The sequence below is a fragment of the Arvicola amphibius genome, chromosome 4 (assembly GCF_903992535.2).
Source record: "Arvicola amphibius chromosome 4, mArvAmp1.2, whole genome shotgun sequence".
Lineage (NCBI taxonomy): Eukaryota > Metazoa > Chordata > Mammalia > Rodentia > Cricetidae > Arvicola > Arvicola amphibius.
The window spans coordinates 44,510,973-44,534,475 of NC_052050.1; the positions used below are offsets into that span (position 1 = coordinate 44,510,973).

Consider the following 23,503-nt stretch of genomic DNA (forward strand, 5'->3'; position numbering starts at 1 on the left):
TTTATTATGTATACAACATTCTGCCTCGATGTATGCCTGCACGCCAGAGGAGGGTGCCAGATCTCAGAACAGATGGTTTTGAGCCACCATGTGGTTGCTGGGAATTGAACTCAGGACCTCTGGAAGAGCAGCCAGTGCTCTTAACCTCTGAGCCATCTCTCCAGCCCCTCCTCTCTACCTTCTTATTCTCCGAGTCCAGAATCTGATCTATGCTCAGGCATTGCATTTGACCTTATGAAGAGTCCAGGCTGGGATTAGCAAGACGGCCCAGTGGATAAAGGCTTCTGCCACCAAGCCTAACACCTTGAGTTAGGTTTTTAGGACCCACATGGTGGAAGGAGAAAACCAACTCCTGAATGTTGTCCCCTAACTTCTACCAAATGCACTGTTGTGTGCATGTATCTCTACACACGCACACACACACACACGAATAAATGTAATTGTAATTAAAAAAAGTCCAAGTTGCTGTCCTATAGAACATTTCAGTTTTTAGGTTTATCACTTTCCATATTATAATTCAACTCCAGTTTCTCAGTAAGATTATTCTATAGACCACATCATGTGTCAGGAGACATTGAAAGTCAAGTTATGTGTCTTAAGTTGTTGGGTTAGAACACTGACCACCTATATCACCTTTTACATAAAGGCACATTTGCTGTTGTGGGTTAATCGTGGAATTCTGGCTTCCTTTTTTAGTGTAGGAAGGGGCTGCGGGCAGGCCTGCTTTTCATCCTGCCCAGCTCCCAGCCACCGGCTAACTTATACCCCGAAATAACATCACACAAATTGTATTCTTTTAAATACTGCCTGGCCCATTATTTTCTGCCTCTTACTCACATCTTGATTAACCCGTATCTAATAATCTGTGTAGCACCACAAAGTGGTGCCTTACCGGGAAATTTCTAGCGTACATCCATCTTGGGCTGGAGCTTCATTGCGTCTGGCATCTCTCTCAGGACAGGCACGGTGGTCTGTCTCACTTAGGAGAGGTGTGGCATCTGACTGAGCCATCTACTTCACTTCCTTCTTCTTGTTTTGTCTACTCCACCCACCTAAGGGCTGGCCAAGGCAGTTTCTTTATTAAAACAGAAGACCCTCCCACATCATTTTAGCATTTATCAGGAAGTTTGCCATTTTGTTTTTTTTTTCTATTCCCATGCATGTGGGTGTGTGTTTTGTTATTTTTTTGTGATGCTGGGAATCAAACTCTAGTGGCCCATGCAACCTAGACAAGTACTTTACTACTGAACTACTCATTAGCCCAAGCACTCTAGCTTTTGTTGTGTTGGTTTTGAGGTAGAGTCTCACATGACTCAGACTAGCCTTGAACACTTTATCATCTTGCCTTCAATCTTCTAAATACTGAGATTATGAGGTTATACCACAAGTCTGGCCAGTTTTCTAGGTGTAAGATTCCAGCATTAATGATGACACTCACAGTGTATGTAACCATTACTAACTGTCTATTTTCAAATATTCCCCTCACTTCAGACATTCTTTGATGATCAGGTAATAATTCCTGTTATTCCCCTCTCCCTACTTTCAGGAAACCACTAACCTATTTCTATCTCTGTGAGTCTGCCTATTGTAGATACTTTACATAATTGAAGCCATAAAATATTTGTGCTTTGCATTTAGTGTGCTTCACTTGACATAATGTTCTCAGGGTTCATCCTTCCTTAGCATAGGTCAGAGCATCACTCCTTTGTGTAGTTTACATATTCTCTCTCTATAGAATATATGCATGTATTCACAGATATGTAATAGATTGTGTCTATTCATTCTCCTAATGGCACTGAGTCATTCTCCTTCCCTGTTGTGAGTGGCGCTGCAGTGAACACTGTTGTGTAAGTGAGTGTCTGCATCCTACTTGTCAATTCTTGGTATATATGGCTAGGAGTGGAATTGCTGGGTTGTATATTAGTTCTTTATTTAGTTTTAAGGGGACATCAAACTATTTTCCATAATAGCCATATTGTTTATTTTCCTAGCAGAAATGTGTGAGGCTACTATTTTTCATAGGATACTATTTTAACAGAATTATTAAGGTCTGAATAGATGACTCAGTGGATAAAATGCTTGTGGAACAAATGTGAGGACTGGAGTTCAGATCTCCAACCCCCCTCCACTAATAACCTACATGGGTGCCATGGCCCATCTGTAATCCCAGAGCTCCAGAGACATAGAAGGGGATCCCCTGGGCTAGCTAGGCTTGCTGAATTGGGTCCATCAAGAGACCCTTCCTCAGTAAATAAACTGGATTATGATTAAAGAGGACACCTGATGTCAGCCTCTGGTCTCCACACACATGCATGCACACCCACAGTTATATGCACCCATATGTGTGTTCGTCTGCAAACACATTTGCCTACATGGATGCACACTCCACTCTCTCAGCTTGAATTGATTGCGTTTTTTTTAAACTCGTGAAAATGGGGCTCACTAGGTAAGAGCACTTGCTGCTCCTCCAGAGGTTCGATTCCTAGTCCCTACATGGCAGCTCACAACTTCCCACAACTGTCTGTAACTCCAGTTCCAGGGGATGTGTAGTCCTCTTCTGGTCTCCATGTGCACCTGACACTCATGGAGTGCAAACATACATGCAGGCAAAAAAAACCTATACTCATGGAAGGTAAATACAAAAAAATTAAAAGTCGTGAGAGTAGCTATTATCTTAAAAACTTCAGTATACTATGAATAGTAAAGCATAAACTTAGAATTTTTGATTAAGAATATGCAGAAATGGGTCTAGGAAGTAAGAGCACTTCCTATGAAAGCAAAGGTACCTGAGTTCAAATCCCCAGCACCTACAAAAGAGCCCTGCATGGTCATGTGTGCCTGTGACCTAGCCTTGTCAGATAGAGGCAGGCAGATCCTGGAAACTTAACTGAAGAGTAAAGACTCACTGTGGAGTGCTAGGGAGAAGATACTTGACATCCTCCTCTGTTGTCCTCATGCATGTACATGGGTGTGTACACCCTCTCTTCACATATACAGTGGCATACATCATACCTGCACATAAGTAATATGCAGAAAGAAGCTGGGCGTGGTCGCACACATGTAATCCCAGCTCTCAGAAGACCAAGGCAGCAGGATCATAAGTCTGAGGTTAGCCTGAGCTACACAGCCAGGCTCTCTGAAAAATTCTTTAAATAGTAGGCAGAAGGGACAGGTGAACCCATAGGAATGTCATTAGACCCAATGGTGAGATGCTTTGGTATTCTTGACCTTCCTGCTGCCACTCTCATTGTGAAATATCCCATGACATACCTGTTAACATACCTTTATTTAAGCCTTTGGGGTTTTTTTTTTTTGTGTGTGTGTTTTATTTTGTTTTGATACAGGTTCTCGCTGTGTAGCCCTGGCTGTCCTGGAACTTACCAAGTAGACCAGCCTGACCTCAAATTCACAGAGATCCACCTGCCTCTGCCTCCTGAGTGCTGGGATCAAAGTTGTGTGCTGCTACCTGTTAATTACTTATTTTACTTTTTATGTCCATCTGCATATACTGAAAATGAGTCCAAGTTTGAGGACTGAATTTCCTCCCTCCCCTGTAGTTTCTATCCATATTTTATGTATAATAAATGCCCAGAAAAAAGGCTTGAAAGATTCAGGAGGTAACCTTTGTCCTCATTAGAGTGATTTTTTAAAAAGATTTATTTATTTATTTTGTATATAGTGTTCTGTCTGCATGTATGCCTGCAGGCCAGAAGAGGACACCAGATCTCATTACAGATGGTTGTGAGCCACCATGTGGTTGCTGGGAATTGAACTCAGGATCTCTGGAAGAACAATCTGTGCTCTTAACCTCTGAGCCATCTCTCCAGCCCTAGAGTGATTTTTAAAACCACTAACTTTTGATAAGGGGGATACATTAATGTGCAATCCTTACATTTCATTCTTCAGTAATATATATATATATATATATATATATATATATATATATGAAATCTAACTTTATCAACTAGTAGTTTTGTGAATTGGTTAAGTTACTTTATGAATGAGATATGATTTAAGATAATAGGATAAAAGATAACTTCTCTTTGGAAAAAAAAACACCTTAAAAGGTTAAAAAGTAATTTCTAATTGATCATTGATTGAATAATATGCTGAGACATATTGTTTAAAATTACCCATCCTGACTTCAGAGAGAGAAGTGTACTTTGCTACATAGTCACAGTTTATTTGGTTAAACCAATTATTAAATTTTTCTGTTTCCTCCCACATCTGATGAAGCTAAGCTTTGTTGCTGCCGTTGTTCATTGTTTGGGGAGCATCAACTCCACTCTTGTTTAGCTGAGCAATCAGATGTGCAGTGTTGTTTCTACAGTAGCTAGCTTCTCTTCCTGCCACAGCAATTGCTCCTTAAAGAGAAAGCTGTGCTGGCTCCAGTGGCTTGAACAGGCCAAAATCATCTTGTTTATCTCACACAAGACTACAGTGTGATATAAAAACCTGTGACTGGTCATATTTTCAAAGCCGATGACCTGGAATGATTTTACTAGTACTCTATATGGTATGTTTATGAATTCCTGCTCAAGGAAGTTTAGGTGTCTTAGAGCGGAATGAAGAAGGACGCTAAAAAGAAATGCCACACTAGCTCAGAATTGTTGTCTTCTAGAATTACTTCCAGCTGTCATGAGGGCAATATTCTTTCTATAGGATCCTTTGAAAGTAAAATGATGGTTAAGTTCCAAGATTACTGTCTGGTATAATTGCAAATAGTCTCTGAGAATTCCGTAGGGTTTTGTGGTTTTTTTTTTTTTTTGGTTCCTATTTGAAGTTCTGGCCAGAACTTTGTAAAAAAAGTGCACCAATTCAGCTAACCAAGTTGGAACCCATCTTGAGAAGCTGGTACCCAAAACAGGTTTTATAGTAGCATTATCTGCATCATGACGTCATATCAACCAGGTGGAGTTGTTGTGGGGCCGATATTCTTCCTGGAAACATCAAAGATTACTGCAGGAAAATTCATTGTTCATAGTGGAAAACTTAAACATTATTTATACAGACATATATTCAATGAAAGGTACAATAGAGACAAAAATATGTATGAAGAAAAGTAAATTTTTTTCTAAATTCCTTTTTTCTTTCTGTCCCATACAATGGCTCCTGACATAAGACAGAAACTCTGAATTTTTATTTTAACAGCATGTTTGGATTTAGAGAAGGACAGAGGCATTGTCCAACCCCCAAAGCCAGCTTTATATATTCATAGATATATATCTATATTTTTAAATGTATATGTTTTGATTACATGTCCTTATAAGTCATTCCTTTTTCTTGATGATCCTTATTGGATAGTTATTTTTCCTTCTGTCAGTGTCCAAACATCCAGGCCAGGGTCTCCTAAATTTTTGAAGATGTGTATTTTCCTTTAAAGACAAGAGCAGAACCCTGCCCCAACCCTGTATGGTTTCCTTACCACCTGTATGGTTGTCACCTCTGTGGATGAGCTGTCATTTCTTTTTATCAAGAGATTTCTCTTTTTCAAACCGAATATTTATTAATTTTTATGGTATCCATAACTTTTCTTCTCCTGTTATAACAAAAGCAAAACCCCTTCCCCAAAATAGCACATCTCTTGGCTTCCATTGTGAGGTCAACACATCCTTGAAATACACCGGCTGATTTAATTCAGAAGACTTCTATTAAATCTCAGTGCCTCTCTGCTACTGTTGTCCCTTTCTCATTAGTATTAAGAAAATTCAAGGTCAGTAAAGCATTATGTAATCTACTTTGGGGGATATTTTCCATCCCTTTATGTTTAACAATATCCTTTATAGTTTGATTTGATCTTTCTATAACTGCCTGACCTGTAGGATTGTGTGATATACCTATAATATATTTTATATTATAATAAGCAAAAAAAACTGTTTCATTTTCTTAGAGACAAATACTGGACCATTATCTGTATTTGTTCAGGTATACCAATGATGGCCATAACTTCTAATAAATGTGTGATTACTGAATCAGCCTTTTTTGAGCTCAAAGCAGTTGCCCATTGAAAACCTGAAAAAGTGTCAATAGTGTGGTGTACATATTTTAACTTTCCAAATTCTGCAAAATGGAACACATCCATCTGCCAGATTTCATTCCTTTGAGTATCCTTGGGGTTACTCCCTGGAGGTAGCAGTGTTTGATTATAGAAAGAGCAAATAGGGCATCTCTTAATAATCTCCTTAGCTTGTTGCCATGTAATACAAAACTCTTTCTTTAAACCTTTTCTGTTGACATGATGTTTCTTATAAAATTCTGAGGACTTCAACACATTTCCAATCAATAATTAATCAATTTCTGCATTACCTTGTGCTAGAGGACCTGGCAGACACATATGGGATCGGATATGTGTTATGTATATGAGACAGCCTATTCCTTATTATATCTTGAAGCTGTATAAATAATGAAGTCAATTCTGTATCATCTGGTATAAATTTGGCAGTTTCAATATGCAAGACAACTTTTTCTGCATATTGTGAATCAGTAATTATATTAAGAGGTTCTTTAAAATCCCTTAGTACCATGAGAATAGCATATAATTCTGCCTTATGGACAGAATTATAAGGGCTTCGTTGCACCATACTTAAATCTTCTGATTTGTAACCTACCTTTCCTGATTTATTTGCATCAGTATAGAATGTATGGCTCTAGTTATTCATGTGTCCCATGCAATGCAAGGAAGGATCCATGTAGCTCTCTTTATATGGTTAATTCTATCATTTTTGGTATTACTACTAATTGGTATTAATCTCTCCTAAAAAATTAGCACAAGCTCTTTGCCAAGGTTCATTGTTTTCCCCTAATTTTTTAAAATTTCAATCAGTAGTAAAAGGCACTATAATCTCTGCTAGGTCTATACCTGCTAGTTGACGAAATCTCAATTTTCCTTTTATAATAAAAAAAGTCAAAGACTTTTTTTTTTTTTTTTTTTTTTTTTTTTTTTTTTTTTTTTTTTTGGTTTTTCGAAACAGGGTTTCTCTGTAGCTTTGGAGCCTGTCCTGGAACTAGCTCTTGTAGACCAGGCTGGTCTCGAACTCACAGAGATCCGCCTGCCTCTGCCTCCCAAGTGCTGGGATTAAAGGCGTGCGCCACCACTGCCCGGCAGTCAAAGACTTTTTTATCATAAGTTTTTAATTTTTAAATTTGGTTTATATGGTAAAAAGATCCATTGTAAGATAATATCTTCCCTTTGCATTAAAATTCCTGTAGGAGAAATTCTGGAAGGCAATATTACTAAAATGCAATTAAGATTTGGATTCACCCTATCTACATGTGCCTCCTGTAATTTTTCTTCAACAACAATCAATTCCTTTTTCACTTCAGCTGTTAATTCTCTGGGACTATTTAAGTCTTTGTTACCATCTAAGGTTTTGTTTAGATCAGGTGTTATCCCAACAGCTGGTTGTAGACTGGAAATGTCTCCTAACAATCTTTAAAAGTCATTCAGAATCTGCAATCAGTCTCTCCTAATTTGTACCTTTTGTGTTCTAATATTCTGTAAACCTATTTTGTAACCTAGGTAATTGACAGACTCTCTTCTCTGTATTTTTTCAGGAGCAATTTGTAATTTCTATTTTGGCAAAACTTTCTTTAATTCTTCAGACATTCTTCCTAAAGTATCTATGTTTGAATCAGATAGCAAAATGTCATCCATGTAATGGTAAATTTTAGGTTTAGGAAATTTTTTATGTATTATTTCCAATGGCTGACTTACAAAATATTGGCATAGGGTGGGGCTGTTGAGCATTTCCTGTGGTATGTAGTATCTCCTAGTAAGTTGAGAATTATTATAAGTAGGCACTGTGAAGGCAATTTTTTCTCTGTCCTTTTCTTGTAAAGGTATAGTGAAGAAACAATATTTTAAATCAATAACTATAAGAGGCCATCCTTTTGATAATAGAGAAGGCAGAGGAATTCCAGATTGTAGAAGGTGCATAAATTGAATTACCTATTAGATCTGTCACCATTCTCCATTTACCAGATTTCTTTTTGACAACAAATACAGGAGAATTCCAAGGGCTGGTTGATTCTTCAATATGGTGAACATGGAGTTGCTCCTGTACCGGCTGTTCTAAAGCCTGCAGTTTATCTTTTGTTAATGGTCACTGTTTAGCCCATGTTGGTTTCTCAGTTAGCCATTTTAGCAATAAACTTTTAAAGTAAGTTGGTACCTCTAAAGGTTTGCTTTGTGTTTTGTACATCCTGAATGGCTAGTGACCTTTGTGTATAGTACCTTATAATATTCTTCCCAGAATTATGAGTTTCTGGGACTGCAGAAATGTTAATCTGGGTATTCCATTGCTGCAGCAGGTCATGACCCCATAAACTTACTGCTAAGGCTGACTCGACTGTCTAGCTGCCCATGTGTAGTCCTTGCTTCTCTCAACAGGATCCAGTTAGGGAATGTCTGTCCTAATAGCCTGCGAATGGTCTTACTCACCTGCCAAACTGTGGTGATAGTGAGAGTCTAGCCAGGATGTCATTTTTAGACAGCACCATGCTGACTTCTGTGCCTTCTGCATACCTTTTCCCACTCTTCCTTTGTTTTTCTGTTCTTGTTGCTGGACCGTGTAATTTTGCCACTGAGCCACAGCCACAGCCCCTTTTAAAGTTTTACATTTTTTAAGATTTATTTTTATTTTATGTGTTTGTTTACATGTATGTATGTGCACCACAGGCATGCCTCATGCCTGAGGAGGCCAAAGAATGAGTTGGATCCTCTGGAGCTGGCATTGCAACAGTCGTGAGCTACTATGTAGGTACAGGGAACTCAACGTGTGTCCTCTGCAAGATGCCCAGATCACCTCTAGCCACCTCTCTAGCCTCTAAATTTTATTTTGAAACAGGTTCTCACTAAGTTGCCAAGGCTGGCATTGAATTTGATCCTTCTATCTTTGCAATCAACTTACCATTGTAATGTATATGGTATTATTTCTTCTAGTCTGCTCTATTTCACTTTATTTTAAAAATATAGTAGTGTATCTTAGAGCCCAGTAATGGACAATGGCCTGCAGCTTGACACAGCACACAGCTCTTGATCTCTGCTACTATAGGACTGAATTTCTTTCCATTTTTTTTCTAATAGTAACAAAACACCTTACAATTTGCATGTGATAGCTATTTTCTTTCCATTTGTCTTGTCTTGTTTATATACTTCATTTATAGTCATTTACAGTGAAGACTGAGCTATAACTTATCATGGGTTGCTTTTCCTATAATTTGAATGAGTATGGAGACAGGAAATTAATCAGAAATACAGCCACCAGCCCCATGTATTGTTCACATGTCTATGTATACTGTTACTAGTTAAGAAAGCTGGATGATGCTTTATATTTGTGGGGTTTTGTTTTGTTTCTTAAGCTATTGCTAACATGGAGCTGAGCCTTTTCCAACTGGCAATTACAATTTTTTTCTTCCTTTGAAAGAAGGAAACATTCTGTTGATTTATCGACCCTTCTTCTCTATATTTTTATACTTTTTGCAGAATTATGAAATGTGAGCAGATAGCAGCTCATGTAACCAGAGCAGCCTTGTGTGAGTGTGAGCTCCTTTGATCATGTGGACATCATTCTTCCTCTAAAATGGCCATTATTGAGCAGCACTAATGTGCTCTAAAGACTGAAGTGCACTGGCTTGATGAGCTTGCTGCTGTGAGGAGAAACGCACAGAAAGTTTGTATTTCCTTAAATAGGGCATATGCCAGAAAACTGGAATTAAATAAGCAATGCATAATTGAAAAAATCCACAGTATTTTATAGTAACAAAAGATGAGTTTAGTCGGGCAGTGGAGGCTCACGCCTATAATCCCAATACTCTGGAGGCAGAGGCAGATGGATCTCTATGAGTTTGAGGCCAACCTGGTCCACAAAGCAAGTTCCAGGACAGCCAGTGCTGTTACAAAGAACAAGTCTTTAAGGATGGTAAGGAGTTTAGATTGTGTTTCAGTAACTTTTAAATCATAAAGAGTAGTGGATCTGAACAGCATAGAGAAACCTGAAGACCTTGTGCAGAGACCTCTTCACAGCTTGTTTCCTGAAGTCTCTTTGCTAGTGGGTATAGTTGTAGGGCTTGGGAAAGGTGTGTCAGTCTCTAGTAAGTGTGACTTTGTTTTTTAAAACTACGTGGTAAGCAAAAGAGAGAGAGAGAGAGAGAGAGAGGGAGAGAGAGAGAGAGAGAGAGAGAGAGATAGAGAGAAAAGAAAATCTTAAAACGTTCTTCTGGCTCTGCTGGTTGCACATTTCAGTAGGATCGTGTCGGAACTGCAGTGGAGTCTCCTGGCTTTCCTGTGCAGTGGACGCCTTGTCCTTCCTGGGCAAACAGGACCTTTATAGGTCACTGCGCCTCTAGAAAGTCTCCCGTGTAGTAACTCTCCTGCATTCCCAGGGTATCCTCCTCTTTTGGAATCAGAAATTTCAATCTTGCCCATGCGTGTTGGGCAGGGTGGTACTGCTTATTTCAGAGTTGCCTTTGTTTAGCATATGGGAAGGGACAGAGTCCTAGAAGAAGGAAGGGTTTTTGCTATTTGGAGTGTGGTCTCTTGATAAGGGCTTTAGCTACAGGAATATATGGAAACAAAAAGGGAATATGAGAGGTGTGAGAAATTGTGCAAGAAGAATCAAAGGATCAGCTCCAGATTAAGTGTCAAGGAGAGCCCATAGAAAAGACCCCACTCCGCCTCGCTGTGGAGAAGAGTGACGGCAGAGGTAGCACTTAGTGATCCAGCCACACATCCCAACAGAACTGTTAAGGTACAGCTTCTAGAGCTGGGCGGTGGTGCATGCCTTTAATCCCAGCCCTCGGGAGGCAGAGGCAGGCGGATCTCTGTGAGTTCAAGGCCAGCCTGGTCTACAAGAGCTAGTTCCAGGAAAGCTCCAAAGCTACAGAGAAATCCTGTCTCGAAAAACCAAAACAAAAAACAAAAACTCCCGGACCAAAAAAAAAAGTAAGAAAGAGAAACAGCTTCTAGAGCATGGGTGGGATCAAAGTGAAGAGGTTCAGGGTTATGTGACATGTGAAAGGCATATGTCAGTCCACGGATTTGAAAATTAAATTGACACTGTTTCCTGGAACAATTTAATTGCTTAGAATCAAAATCCAACTAGAAAATAGTTGAACAGATGGGTGATTTTTCACCTCTAGAGTGAAAACGTTTGCAGTATTTAGAACCAGGAAGTTTTCTTGAAGGAATGCTGACAATTCAAACAGTAATTCTGAGCCTGTTCATATTTCACAAGTACGACTGATAGTGAGGTGTGATGTGTCTTACTTCATCCTGGGCATTAAAGACCTGGTTGAATTTTGCTTCCTTTTTCTCTCCCCTCTTTAGTCTGAGTGCTACCTAATGTAAAAGGTAAAGCCCTGTTCAAACAGAGCACTTGCTGCTGCTTGAGTCATGAGTTTGCTTTTGTGAGCTGTAGTTCACCCTAGCATAGAGTTGACCTTTAGGCTCAGCACACTCGTGTACTTTGTAACCTAATGCCAGGCTCAGGAGAGCCAGATATGCTAGTTAGGTTCATGTCCCAGGTTTTCAGAGCTTATGATTACAAATTAAATGTTTTCAGTCTATGACCTCTTTTCTGTATAATTCAGATGATCAAGAATAATTTTATAAGGATAAATACAATTCAGAGTTGTGAGATGTTGACCAAATGGGAACCGAGAACAGGCAGGACTGTGTAATTAGTTTTGTTCTGTAGAATCATATCACTAGCAAATATATATCTAGTGGGAGTGGTGAGGAAACGGATGCTCACAGGAAGTTACCGGAGCACAAAGAACAAGTTCAGATAGGAATTAGACAATTTGAACTCAAAGATTTAAGACTGGGGGTGGGGGTTAAAACCAATTTGTACTCTCCACTCATTTGGTTCAATGTTTCTCCTTAAACTTTCTAATGAATGTCATGTTTATTAACTTTTTAAAAGTAGCTTGGGGAATGCATAATTATTATTTGTTGTACATAAAGAAATCAGAAGAAATAGAAATCATGAAAATTTCTTGCAACCTTTTGAAATGCCGAGAAGCCTGTCCTTCCTTCTCTGAAGTTATGCTTTCTGAAGTTTCGGTTACTGGCTATCAATCATAATCTGAAAGTCTTAAATGGAAAATTTCAGACATAAGCAATTTATAAGCTTTAAATTATGCACTGCTCTGTGTAGCATGATGGAATCTTACATCATTCTGCTTATATCTTGCCTGGGACATGACTCATCCTTTGATGAGATTATATACACTGTGTATGCTACCTGCCCAACAGTGTCTGAATTTCACAGGACTTTTCAAATATTGTGGTGCTCCAGTTAAGTAAGGCTCACATGTACACCAGCACTGTAAGCATCATATTACCTCCTCACAAGAGAAGTGAGTTCCAGAAGACACTGTGAGGAGGCCGCACATTCCTGTGGCTTGCAGCTTGCTATATTGTTATACTTGTTTTATCTGTTGCTAATCTCTTAATAGTACTAACTTAGAAATTAAACAGGTACTGTAAGAGTAACAACAACTGGTAAAATAAACCAAGTACAATCTTCTGGGTTGTTCCTTAAGACTTGGAAGAGAAGGAAAGTTGTTCCGTTTTTTGTTGTTAGGGTTTTTTGTTGTTTGTTTGTTTGGTTGGTTGGTTGGTTGGTTGGTTTTTCAAGGCAGGGTTTCTCTGTGTTGCCCTGGCTGTCCTAGAACTCACTCTGTAGCCCAGGCTGGCCTTGAACTCAGATATCTGCCTGCCTCTTCAGGTGCTGGGGTTAAAGGTAGGTGCCATAACACCCAGCTTTAGATAGTTGTTTGAACATGGAAGCTTTAACTGTATTCTTTCCATTAGCTTTCTGCTTAAGGTAGAAGAGTATCTCCTTCCCTGCACCCATATTCATCCTTCCTCCATCTCAACCATCCCACTCCCCCAAGCTCTCCCCTCTCCCCTTCCCCCTACCCACCCCTACTCCTACCCCTATGCTCCCAACTTTTGCCTGGCAATCTTGTCTGCTTCCAATTTCCAGGAGGATCTATATATGTTTTTCTTTGGGTTCACCTTATTACTTAGTTTCTCTAGGAAGGAGATATTTTAATTAAGGGAGCCATTTTGGGGTTGGCAAGAGGCTTGGCTCTAGAGAGGTTCCCAAGTGTCCATGGGGATGTCCCCAGCTAGGACCCAGGGCAGTGCAGGAGAGGGTGCCTGAACTGGCCTTGTCCCATAGTCAGACTGATGACTATCTTGAATATCACCATAGAACCTTCATCCGGCAACGGATGGAGATAGAGACAGAGACCCACATTGGAGCACTGGACTGAGCTCCAAAGGTTCAGTTGAAGAGCAGAAGGAGGGAGAATATGAGCAAGGAAGTCAGGACTACAAGGGGTTGGTCCACCCACTGAAACAGTGTGCCTGAGCTAATGGGAGCTCACCAAATCCAGCTGGACTGGGACTGAATGAGCATGGGACAAACTGAACCCTCTGAATGTGGCTGACAATTGGGGCAGACTGAGAAGCCAATGATAATGGCACTGGGATTTGTCTCTACTGCATATACTGGCTTTTTAGGATTGTATTCTATTTGGATGCATACCTTCCTAAGCCTGGATGGAGGGGGAGGGCCTTGGACTTCCTACAGGGCAGGGTACCATGCCCTCTCTTAGGACTGGAGGGGGAGTGGGAGGGGAGAGTGGCAGGGAAGTGGGAGAAGGGGAGGAAGTGGAAATTTTGATTGGTATTATTTATAAAGTAATAAAAAACAGTGCTGAAAAGATATATAAAGCATAAATTATAAAAAAAGGTAGAAGAGTAAATTGGTAGTGTCTTTCAGTAAGAAGTTGACTGTATTGAAGTCTCTCTTCTCTTTAAAGCCTTAACTCTGTGCTAAATCAGTAACAAGGGCTTGTTCTGTTATAGAGGGAACTGAGTATCTTAAAGCATATGAAGATGAGTTGTGAGACAGAGTAGTGGTTTTGAATAGATCATTTGATCAGAAACTTTAGCTACCTGTAGCAATTAATACTAGTATTGATAACAATTTGTTGTAGCACTGGACAGATTCTAATAGTTACTTTGGAGACTGGAGAGATGGCTCAGTGGTTAAGGCTGCTCTTCCAGAGTACTTGGGTTTGGTTCCCAGTACCCACACATCAGCTCACAAGGAGCATCCTCTGCCTTTGTGGGCCTCTGCATGCATGTGATGCACATATAGATGAGCAGACACTCATATGTCACATATATTTTAAAAATTTAAGTTTCAAAAATAAATAAGTTGTTGAAAAATCAATAAAAATAAGGGGCTGGGTAGATGACTGAGGGGCTAAGAGCACTGGATGCTCTTCCAGAGGATCCGAGTTTCATTCCCAGCACCACATGGTGGCTCACACCTGTCTATAGCTCTAGTTCCAGGGGATCTGACCCCCTCTTCCCTCTGTGGCTTTGATCATCAGCACCACAAAAACCAATAGATTGTGAACTGTTGTTTGATTTTTCAGTTTAGTGTGAACAAATTGAAGATCATTGGCTTGGATAGCTCCCTAGGAGATTAACTGATTATAGAAGCTTGCTTATTTACAATTATTAATAAGACAAATGGCAGATCCCTTTTACTATTATTAAAGTGTTTTATTACCCTAAGGAATGCCTATAGCTGACTATTTTATTTCCCAAATTAAAATTTTCTTTGCCTATATAAGATGTTATTGTGAAGTCTGACATTTCTCCTTTATGTTGAGCCAAATTACATACTAGCCTAAAAAAATATGTAAATGTCTCAACTGAATTTCGCAGTGACTGCTGGTAGCAATGTCAGATCTGTTTACGGATCAGTGGTTGCTTCCTGTTATAGTGAAGTCAGCCTTGTGTGGATCAGTATTGTGTTGCTGAAAAAAAATCAAGACAACAGATCCAAGCCAACTGCTTCTATTTCTCAGTTACTTTTAAGGTCTTTGACATTTAGTACTAGAAAAACAAATGTTAAATTTTACATAGATGTCAACTGATGCCTACTTGTGGTAACTCACAAAAAAATTCTTAAATTATTCATGTCAGACAGTATCTCCATTTGTTTCTAGATAATTTTAGTAGAATTTCTAAATTATGAATTGAAGCTGATGGCTAAAGACTGATTTTTTTCTAAAGGTAGGATAGCTTTTGTGTTCTTCTGCCTTGTGAAATAAGTTTGTTTTCTGTTCTTTTAGCTGATAAATTATGAGTTTTAGAAAAATGTAGATTAAGGTATGGAATGCAATCCATGAATCAGCTTCTGAAGGCAGTTCTTAAAGGAAATATACTTTACTTTTATGAAGTTTTATCAAGAAAAAGATACTTTCTTAGACCTCTTACTAGTTTCACACTTCCATCATGGCCAGAAAACATACTAGCCAACATTTTGTGTCCTTAAACCTGTTTGTTTCATGACCCAGGATGTGGTGCGTCTGGTGAGTGTGTGTGCTCTGCTGCCCTTGGGTGGGGACCATGTAAAGAGCCTTTGGACCTGGTTAGTTCCCAGTGCTGTGGATTCTCTGTCCTCTGCTGACCTCTTCTCCTTGGTTGTGTCGATTACTGACAGATGCCGCAGTCTGCAACTGTAACTGTAGATTTGTGGATGTGTCTCCTTAGTTTTATAATTATTGTTTCCTTTATTTTGAAGACCTGTTTTAGATACTCATGCAGTTAGTGCTATATTGTCTTAGTGAAGTGGCCCTTTTATTATTATATGGTCTTATGCCTCACAATTTTTATTTCTCTGAGTTAATATAGCTGACTTCATTTTTCTTTTTCTTTCTTTTGTTTCTTTTCTCTCCTCACTCCCTTCCTTCCTCCCATTTTCTCTTTTTTCCCCTCTTTCTCCTGTTCCTACTCATCCTTGTGGTGCTAGGAATGCATCCTAAGGCCTTGCACGTGCTCGTCAAGTGCTCTACCACTGACCCACATCTCAGGCCCTTCACAGCTTTTTCTTTCCTTCATCACATCATGTGTCTACATGGTGTCTTTTTTCCAGGGTTCTTTATTGTTGTCATTTTGTTTTTACTTTAAACATATCTTTACCATATATATGAAGTGATCTGATCACCAACACTGAATGTTAATTCACTTTGACAAAGGTTATGGGTTATATCAACTAAAAGAAACTGTCAAAATGAATTATCCTAAGTTATGGGTTACCAGGTGTTATTGTTGTTATTTTGATGTTTTGTTTGCAAGATTTACAATGAATATATAATCACTGGTAGGTTTGGATTTCAATTTTAATTAGTTTTCCTGTTATGCTCTGGTTTGGGGAGCTTGGGGTAAATTTTGAGATAGGATGTTTTTATGTAGCTCAGTCTGGCTTTAAATTTATGATCCTCCTGCCTTTTTGCTGAGAAAGCAAACTAGTCTTTCGTGGGTATGTCTACTGGGAACTGAACCCAGGGCCTTGTGCTTGTACTTGCTAGGCAAGTGTTCTACTATGGAGGAACTTTCCTAGCCCTTGGTTTTTAAAGACAGGGTCTTCCTGCCTCTGCCTTCTGAGGGTTGGGATTACAGCACCTGGCTGAAAATAGTTTATGTAGTTATATAATTACCCAGTAGTTACATTTACTGCTTTTTATTTGTTCTTTAAATACAACATCATTTTTCTTTTATCTGAAGAACTTTCTGGTTAATTTATGTTAAGGTCAGTTTGTTTAAGTAGATTCTCTGCTTTTGTCTTATTGGTTGTCTGTTCTTTCTTCCTGGAGGATATTTTTTATTGGATATAAAACCTCAGGCTGCCAGGTGTTATTGGTGTTTTTATTCTGTTTTCTTTAGCACTTTAAAATGTTTACCTCCTGCCACCTGACCTCTGTAGTTTCTGTTGACAAAGCGACAATCATTTAAACTGTTCTTCCTGAATCCAGAAAACTCCCCACATTGCTGCTGTCTGCTTTCAGGGATTTTTTAAAATTTATGTTTGGTTTTTAGAAGTTTAGGAATAGATTTTTATTTTTTGATCTTTGCCAAATTTGTGAAGTGTTTGGCCATTATTCCATCAATTTCCTTTCCAGCATGGTAGTTTCTCTTAGCTGATACTCCAGTATAGTAATAGTTTTTCTTTTTTAAAAAATATTTATTTATTATGTATACAATATTCTGTCTGTGTGTATGCCTGCAGGCCAGAAGAGGGCACCAGACCTCATTACAGATGGTTGTGAGCCACCATGTGGTTGCTGGGAATTGAACTCAGGACCTTTGGAAGAGCAGGCAATGCTCTTAACCGCTGAGCCATCTCTCCAGCCTCAGTGTAGTAATATTTTATTTGTTTCAATAAATAAAGCTTTCCTGAAGATCAGAAGAAGGTAAATCTAAGCCACTAGAGGCCAGGCAGTGGTGTCACACACCTTTAATCCCAGGATCTGGGAGACAAAGGCAGATGGATCTCTGTGAGTTCAAAACTATCCTGGGCTACACAAGATCAGTGCAGAAACAGATCCAGGTCGTGGTGTAGGAGGTTCAGCTGTTCATGTGTTGCTTTTATTGGTTAATGAATAAAGAAACTGCTTTGGGCCTGATAGGGCAGAACTTAGGCAGGCGGAGAAGACAAAACTAAATGCTGGAAAAAAGGGCAGAGTGAGAAAAGCCATGGATCTTCTGCCTGAGATGGATGCCAGTTAGAATCTCCGGTAAGTCAATGGCACGTGGCGATACACAGATTAATGGAAATGGGTTAAACTAATATGTAAGAGTTAGCCAACAAGAAGTTAGAGCTAATGGCCAAGCAGTATTTTACTTAATACAGTTTTTGTGTGGTTATTTCTGGTGTAAGCTAGCTGGGTGGTCAGAACAAACAAGGGACCCTCTCCTTGTAACAAGGTGGTGGTGGCTCACGCCTTTAATCTTGGTACCATGGAGTCACACACCTTTAATCCCAGCACTAGAGGGGAATATAAGACAGAAGGAGACAGAGGCTCAGAGCTCAATCTGCAGTCACTCAACCTTGGTAGAGATAAGACTTTTCTAGTGACTTGGCTGTTTTGCTTTTCTTATCTTCAACTTGAACCCCAATATCTGTGTCTGGGTTTTTATTATTTGTGCTAAATTTGGTACACAATGTTTGGAATATGAATTCATGAGAAAGCCACCGGCACAGTCTGGGGCTCCCATTGGAGCTACATGTGGAGCTCTAGTCCTATCCTGATAGGCTTTCTTTTCTTTTTTTCCCCAAACCTCTGAGTGATTTTGGTATCTTTCTGTTGTTACCTCCAGGCAGTCCCCCAACACACATGCTATTTCCAAACAATCCCCTGTATGCTTTTCGACAGTCAGCTCCCTACCCTCCCCTTCACTAAGGGTTGTGGGCTTTCCCTGAGACCCTTCTTGGGCTGCTGCCAAACTAGATAGTTGCCATGAGATCCAGTCAAGCTTTTACTGTTTTATGCAGCAGCAACAAGCCTCACATCCTCATCATCGGTAGATTTGGTAAGGCAATTAGGAATTCTTTTTTTTTTTTTTTTTGGTTTTTCGAGACAGGGTTTCCCTTTAGTTTCTAGAGCCTGTCCTGGAACTAGCTCTTGTAGACCAGGCTGGCCTCGAACTCAGAGATCCACCTGCCTCTGCCTCCCGAGTGCTGGGATTAAAGGCGTGCACCACCACCGCCCAGCTACAATTAGGAATTCTTAAAGGGAGGAATTAGTGAAAAGAGAGAGGTTTTTTTTCCCACATTAAAATGTGGGGAAAAGGGCTGGAGAGATGTCTCAGTGGTTAAGAGCATTTCCTGCTCTTCCAAAGATCCTGAGTTCAATTCCCAGCAACCACATGGTGTCTCACAACCATCTGTAATGAGGTCTGGGTCCCTCTTCTGGTCTGCAGACATACAGACAGACAGAATATCGCATACATAATAAATAAATAAATAGATAGATGGATGGATGGATGGATGGATGGATGAATGAATAAATAAATAAATAAATTTCCTGATTGATGTAGCTGCGCCACCCTAGATGGAGTCTTTTTCTCTTGCTACCTTCTTGATACGGGAATACAGCTAGCATTGTAGGAGTTGAATGTCCTCCAGGAATGTCCTTCATAGCTTCAGGATAGTGTGGCCTCTTTCTTCAGTGTTTCATTCTATTTTCAATAGTAACATCTTTGTGACTGATCTCTCACATGTGTAAGTGGGAAAAATAGTTATATCTGACTTTTACAGCTGCTAGAAACACTATGAATATACAAAACAGAGCTGGTCTGACATTGTAAGCAACTGAAACAGCTGTTATTAGCTGATTTAGTAATACTTTTCATAGCTGCTCCTCCTACCAATTAAATGTATTTCTCATATGTGTATGTATATATTCCATTATATTTGGAAACGTACATAAACCTTCCTTCTTAGTTTATGTAATTGAAGAGCCTTCTTTCAATTTCAGACAACTTAGTGGAAACAAAATATAAACAAGGACAAACTGGGCAACTTAACTTCCTCAGTCTTTGGAGGATGGAGTTCCTTCCCTTTGACGAGTAAACTTGTTTTCCCATCATGTTGCAGGTGGTATGCAAGATTACAATTACGTGTGGGCCAACTGTTTTGAGATCACATTAGAATTATCTTGTTGCAAGTACCCACCTGCTTCTCTGCTTCTACAAGAGTGGAAGAATAATCGAGAGTCTTTGATCACATTGATTGAAAAGGTAAAAATTGCTGCCTGGAAGGTTGGGATTTAGAAATAATGGGTTAAATAAGGGGAAATTTTGAATGCACAAGAATAACAATCCAAATAGCATGTTCTTTATCTTATGTGTTTTAATATTGTAGATTATCTCTAGAAATTATTAGTATGTAATCTATAAGAGTACATTAGGAACCACCTTTTCTATCCCCATGTCCAACCCTAGCGCTGTGCTACACGGAAGCTTCCTTTGCCAGTCTTAGAACACTTTTACAGATGGATATAATTGGCCAAATTTGTCCTGGGGGTTTGTGGGAAAGCTCCATAGTAGAAGGAGTGTTTGGCACGAGTGAAGCTCTAAGTTCAATTCCTGGTACCAAGAAAACCCTATAAATTTGTGCTATCAACTTGACAATGCCATTTGTTCATATTTGCTAGAGACCCTTTATCACTCTATGAACTGTGGACATCAGTTTAATGTAATTATCAGAAAAGCTCATACAACTATTGACTATGCCAGAAATTATAGTTTGGAGAGAAAATTAGAAGCTTGGCTTCAAAAAGAGAAAACTTCATAAACACTTCAGGACTGTGGAAATTTTTACAGTTTAAATTTAAGAATTTAGTGATGGAGCTGGAGAGATGACTCAGTGTAAGAGTAATTGCTGTTCTTGCAGAGGACCTAGGTTTGGTTCCCAGCGCCAACATGGTAGTTCCCAACCAACTGTAATTCGAGTTAATTCAAGGGATTAAACATGCTTTTCTGGCCTCCGTGGAGCACCAGGCACACATGTGGTGCACATCATACGTGCAGGCCACACACACACACACACACACACACACACACACACACACAAAATTTTTTTAAATTCTTTAAAATAAAAAGAATTTTTACTTTAGTACTTGGTATATATTTTGTTTCAACCTCGGGGTTTAAAAAATACTTTGGAAGTCAGGCGTTGGTGGCACATGCCTTTACTCGGGAGGCAGAGGCAGGAAGATCTCAGTGAGTTTGAAGCCAGCCTGGTCTACAGAGTGAGTTCTAGGACAGCCAGGACTGTTTCACAGAAAAACCCTGTCTTGAAAAATCAAAATATAAAAAATACTTTGGCTTCTGGACATGGTGGTGCACACTTTTAATCCCAGCACTCCAAAGGCAGATGAAGGTGGATCTCTATGATTTGAGGCCATCCTGGTTACTATAAAGAGTTCCAGGCAAGCCAGAGCTATGTAATGAGACCCTGTCCCAAAAATAAAAATAGAAATTGGAATCTAGTAGAATAGTCTGTTTAGAAACTCTAGCATCACACTGATTTCTCTATGTTTTGATTTTTGTCTTTTAGGTCCACATTGGAATTAAAGGATTTGTTAAAGATTCAGTAACAGGAGCTGGGTTAGAGAATGCAACCATCTCAGTGGCTGGTATTAATCATAATATCACAACTGGAAGATTTGGTGATTTCCATAGATTGCTTGTTCCTGGAATTTACAATCTTACAGCAGTTTCAACTGGGTAAAAGTTTTAAACCTGACTCTTAATTACAATGCCAAGCCTCTCTTTAGGTGTAAGACAGAAGGACTAGCTAATGCTACTCATCAAATGTGGCTTCTGTTTTTCCTTCTTCCCTGATGCTTTGGTCCTTCAATAATGAGAAAGTACATCATGGGTGTTTTGTCATAGTCCACCCGTGTGAAGCATCATCATAACACTGGGAGGAAGAACAATTGGAAAAGCTCTACAGGAGACTCGGCTGCTGGAAGCATTGCTCAGCTAATTGAACCCGAGTAGAGGCAGCTAGGCTCTGTAGACAGAATCTGAAGGCCTGTCTTCACAGCCTTCTGATACATTAAAGCAGGGGTTTTTCACCTGTGCAAACCTTACTGCACGCTCACCTATGGGAATTTTATTGCTAACCTTTAATTCTGAGCTTCTGTAATGGGAGGAAAGTGGGAATGCTAGTCTGACAATGCAAAGACGGATAGCAGGAGTTACACAGGATAATTTGAATATCACAGCAGCTTTTTTTGGCAAACAGTCTAGTGTGTGATACCTGGGAAGCTTTGCGAGAGAAATAACTCTTTAAAGACTTACTGTCTTTCACATACTGTGAAAAAGCATTCTAAGATGGCTAAATTTATACAGTTTTCTTAGTTTAGTTTTGAGTTTTGATAGATCATTACGTGCAGAAGTATGGAAAATTTATACAGTTTTCTTAGTTTAGTTTTGAGTTTTGATAGATCATTAAGTGCAGAAGTATGGAAAAAAGGTCATTGTGTTTTTATAATGCTAACAAAATGTTGTGTGTCTTATATCCATACCACCTCCATTTCCAATGTGTTAAGGTATATGCCACTGACCATTAATAATATACTGGTGAAAGAAGGACCAGCTACAGAGATGGATTTTCCTCTTCGACCAACTGTGACTTCAGTAATTCCTGACTCAACTGAGGCTGTAGCAACTCCTGGTACAGTTGCCGTCCCTAATATTCCTGCTGGAACACCATCCTCCCATCAGCCAATCCAGCCTAAAGACTTTCACCACCACCATTTCCCTGATATGGAAATCTTCTTGAGAAGATTTGCCAATGAATATCCTAATATCACTCGTCTTTATTCGCTGGGAAAATCGGTGGAGTCAAGAGAACTGTATGTGATGGAGATATCTGATAACCCAGGTGTCCATGAACCAGGTAATCCGATGGCCTTCACATGGTCTCAGTAGTGCCTCTCAAAGTTGTATCACTGTGCTGTGTCTAGAAATGATATCTGTACACTGTGTGACTTCAGTTAGGAACACATAGTCAAAAAAGAACATAGAGCCAAATCTGTTCCTGGGAGAGAAAATCCATTTGCTAATCTACATCTGGATGGTATTAGTGTGTTCATAGATTGGATTCATTCAGCTGAGTTCAGTTTGGCACATGGATATACATTTATGTGGATTGGAAAGATATATATGTGATATGCAGATATATATGCTTTGAGCCTACCAGAGAGATATTCTTGTAAGGAAGCTACAATATGTTTATGTAGCTATTTCTTGTTGTTGGCTAATATATATTTACTTAATATTTTGGTTTATGATTTTTATATAAGGGGAAAAAACAGACTTCATGTTAACTGAAGAAGAAGAAAAGTCTTCCATGTAATTATTTGTTTTCAGGGGAGCCAGAATTTAAGTATATTGGAAATATGCATGGAAACGAAGTGGTTGGAAGAGAACTGCTATTGAACCTCATTGAATACCTTTGCAAGAACTTCGGAACAGACCCTGAAGTAACAGACTTGGTTCGCAGCACTAGAATTCACCTTATGCCGTCCATGAACCCTGATGGGTATGAAAAGTCCCAGGAAGGTAAAGCAGAACTGACTGGTAAAACCTAATCTGTTGGCTGTTGCACAACATGCTTATTTTGGAATAGAGAAGACATTAAACTTTATTTTTATGATTTGTGAGTGTTTTTAGCTTTTATGTACTTAGAAAATAGGGCAGACTTTTTAATTATATGATGAAACATATATATATATATATATATATATACATATACATACATATACATATATATAGTGTGTGTGTGTGTGTGTGGTATGTGTACACTAGTATGCTTGTGGAAGGTAGAGGTTGATATTGGGTTCTTATTCAATTGCTCTCATTTTCAAGAACCTGGAATTGGATTCAGATCAACTTGCAGATCAGTGAGCTCCAGGGATCTACCTAACTCCGCCCCCTAGCGCTGGATTACAGATGCACATTCAATGCCTAGCTTTTTAATGTAGGTGCCCAGGGTCCTAACAGGTCTTTCAGCTCTTAATCAAGATGTGGGATTCTTGTTTGGTTTTGCATTTCTGTAGTGGTTATTTGTCTTCATCAAGGTTCTCTAGAGGAACAGAACTGATAGAGGAGAGA

At 39.3% G+C, this 23,503-nt stretch overlaps 1 protein-coding gene across 1 annotated transcript in view; it reads left to right on the forward strand.

Moving 5' to 3' along the window:
• Positions 1 to 23,503, forward strand: part of Cpd (carboxypeptidase D) — a 62,126-nt gene that overhangs the window by 6,973 nt on the left and 31,650 nt on the right. The window contains 4 exon segments of the mRNA XM_038327035.2: positions 19,473 to 19,615; positions 20,937 to 21,106; positions 21,937 to 22,286; positions 22,760 to 22,951. Of these exon segments, the coding sequence (XP_038182963.1) occupies positions 19,473 to 19,615; positions 20,937 to 21,106; positions 21,937 to 22,286; positions 22,760 to 22,951 (855 nt within the window).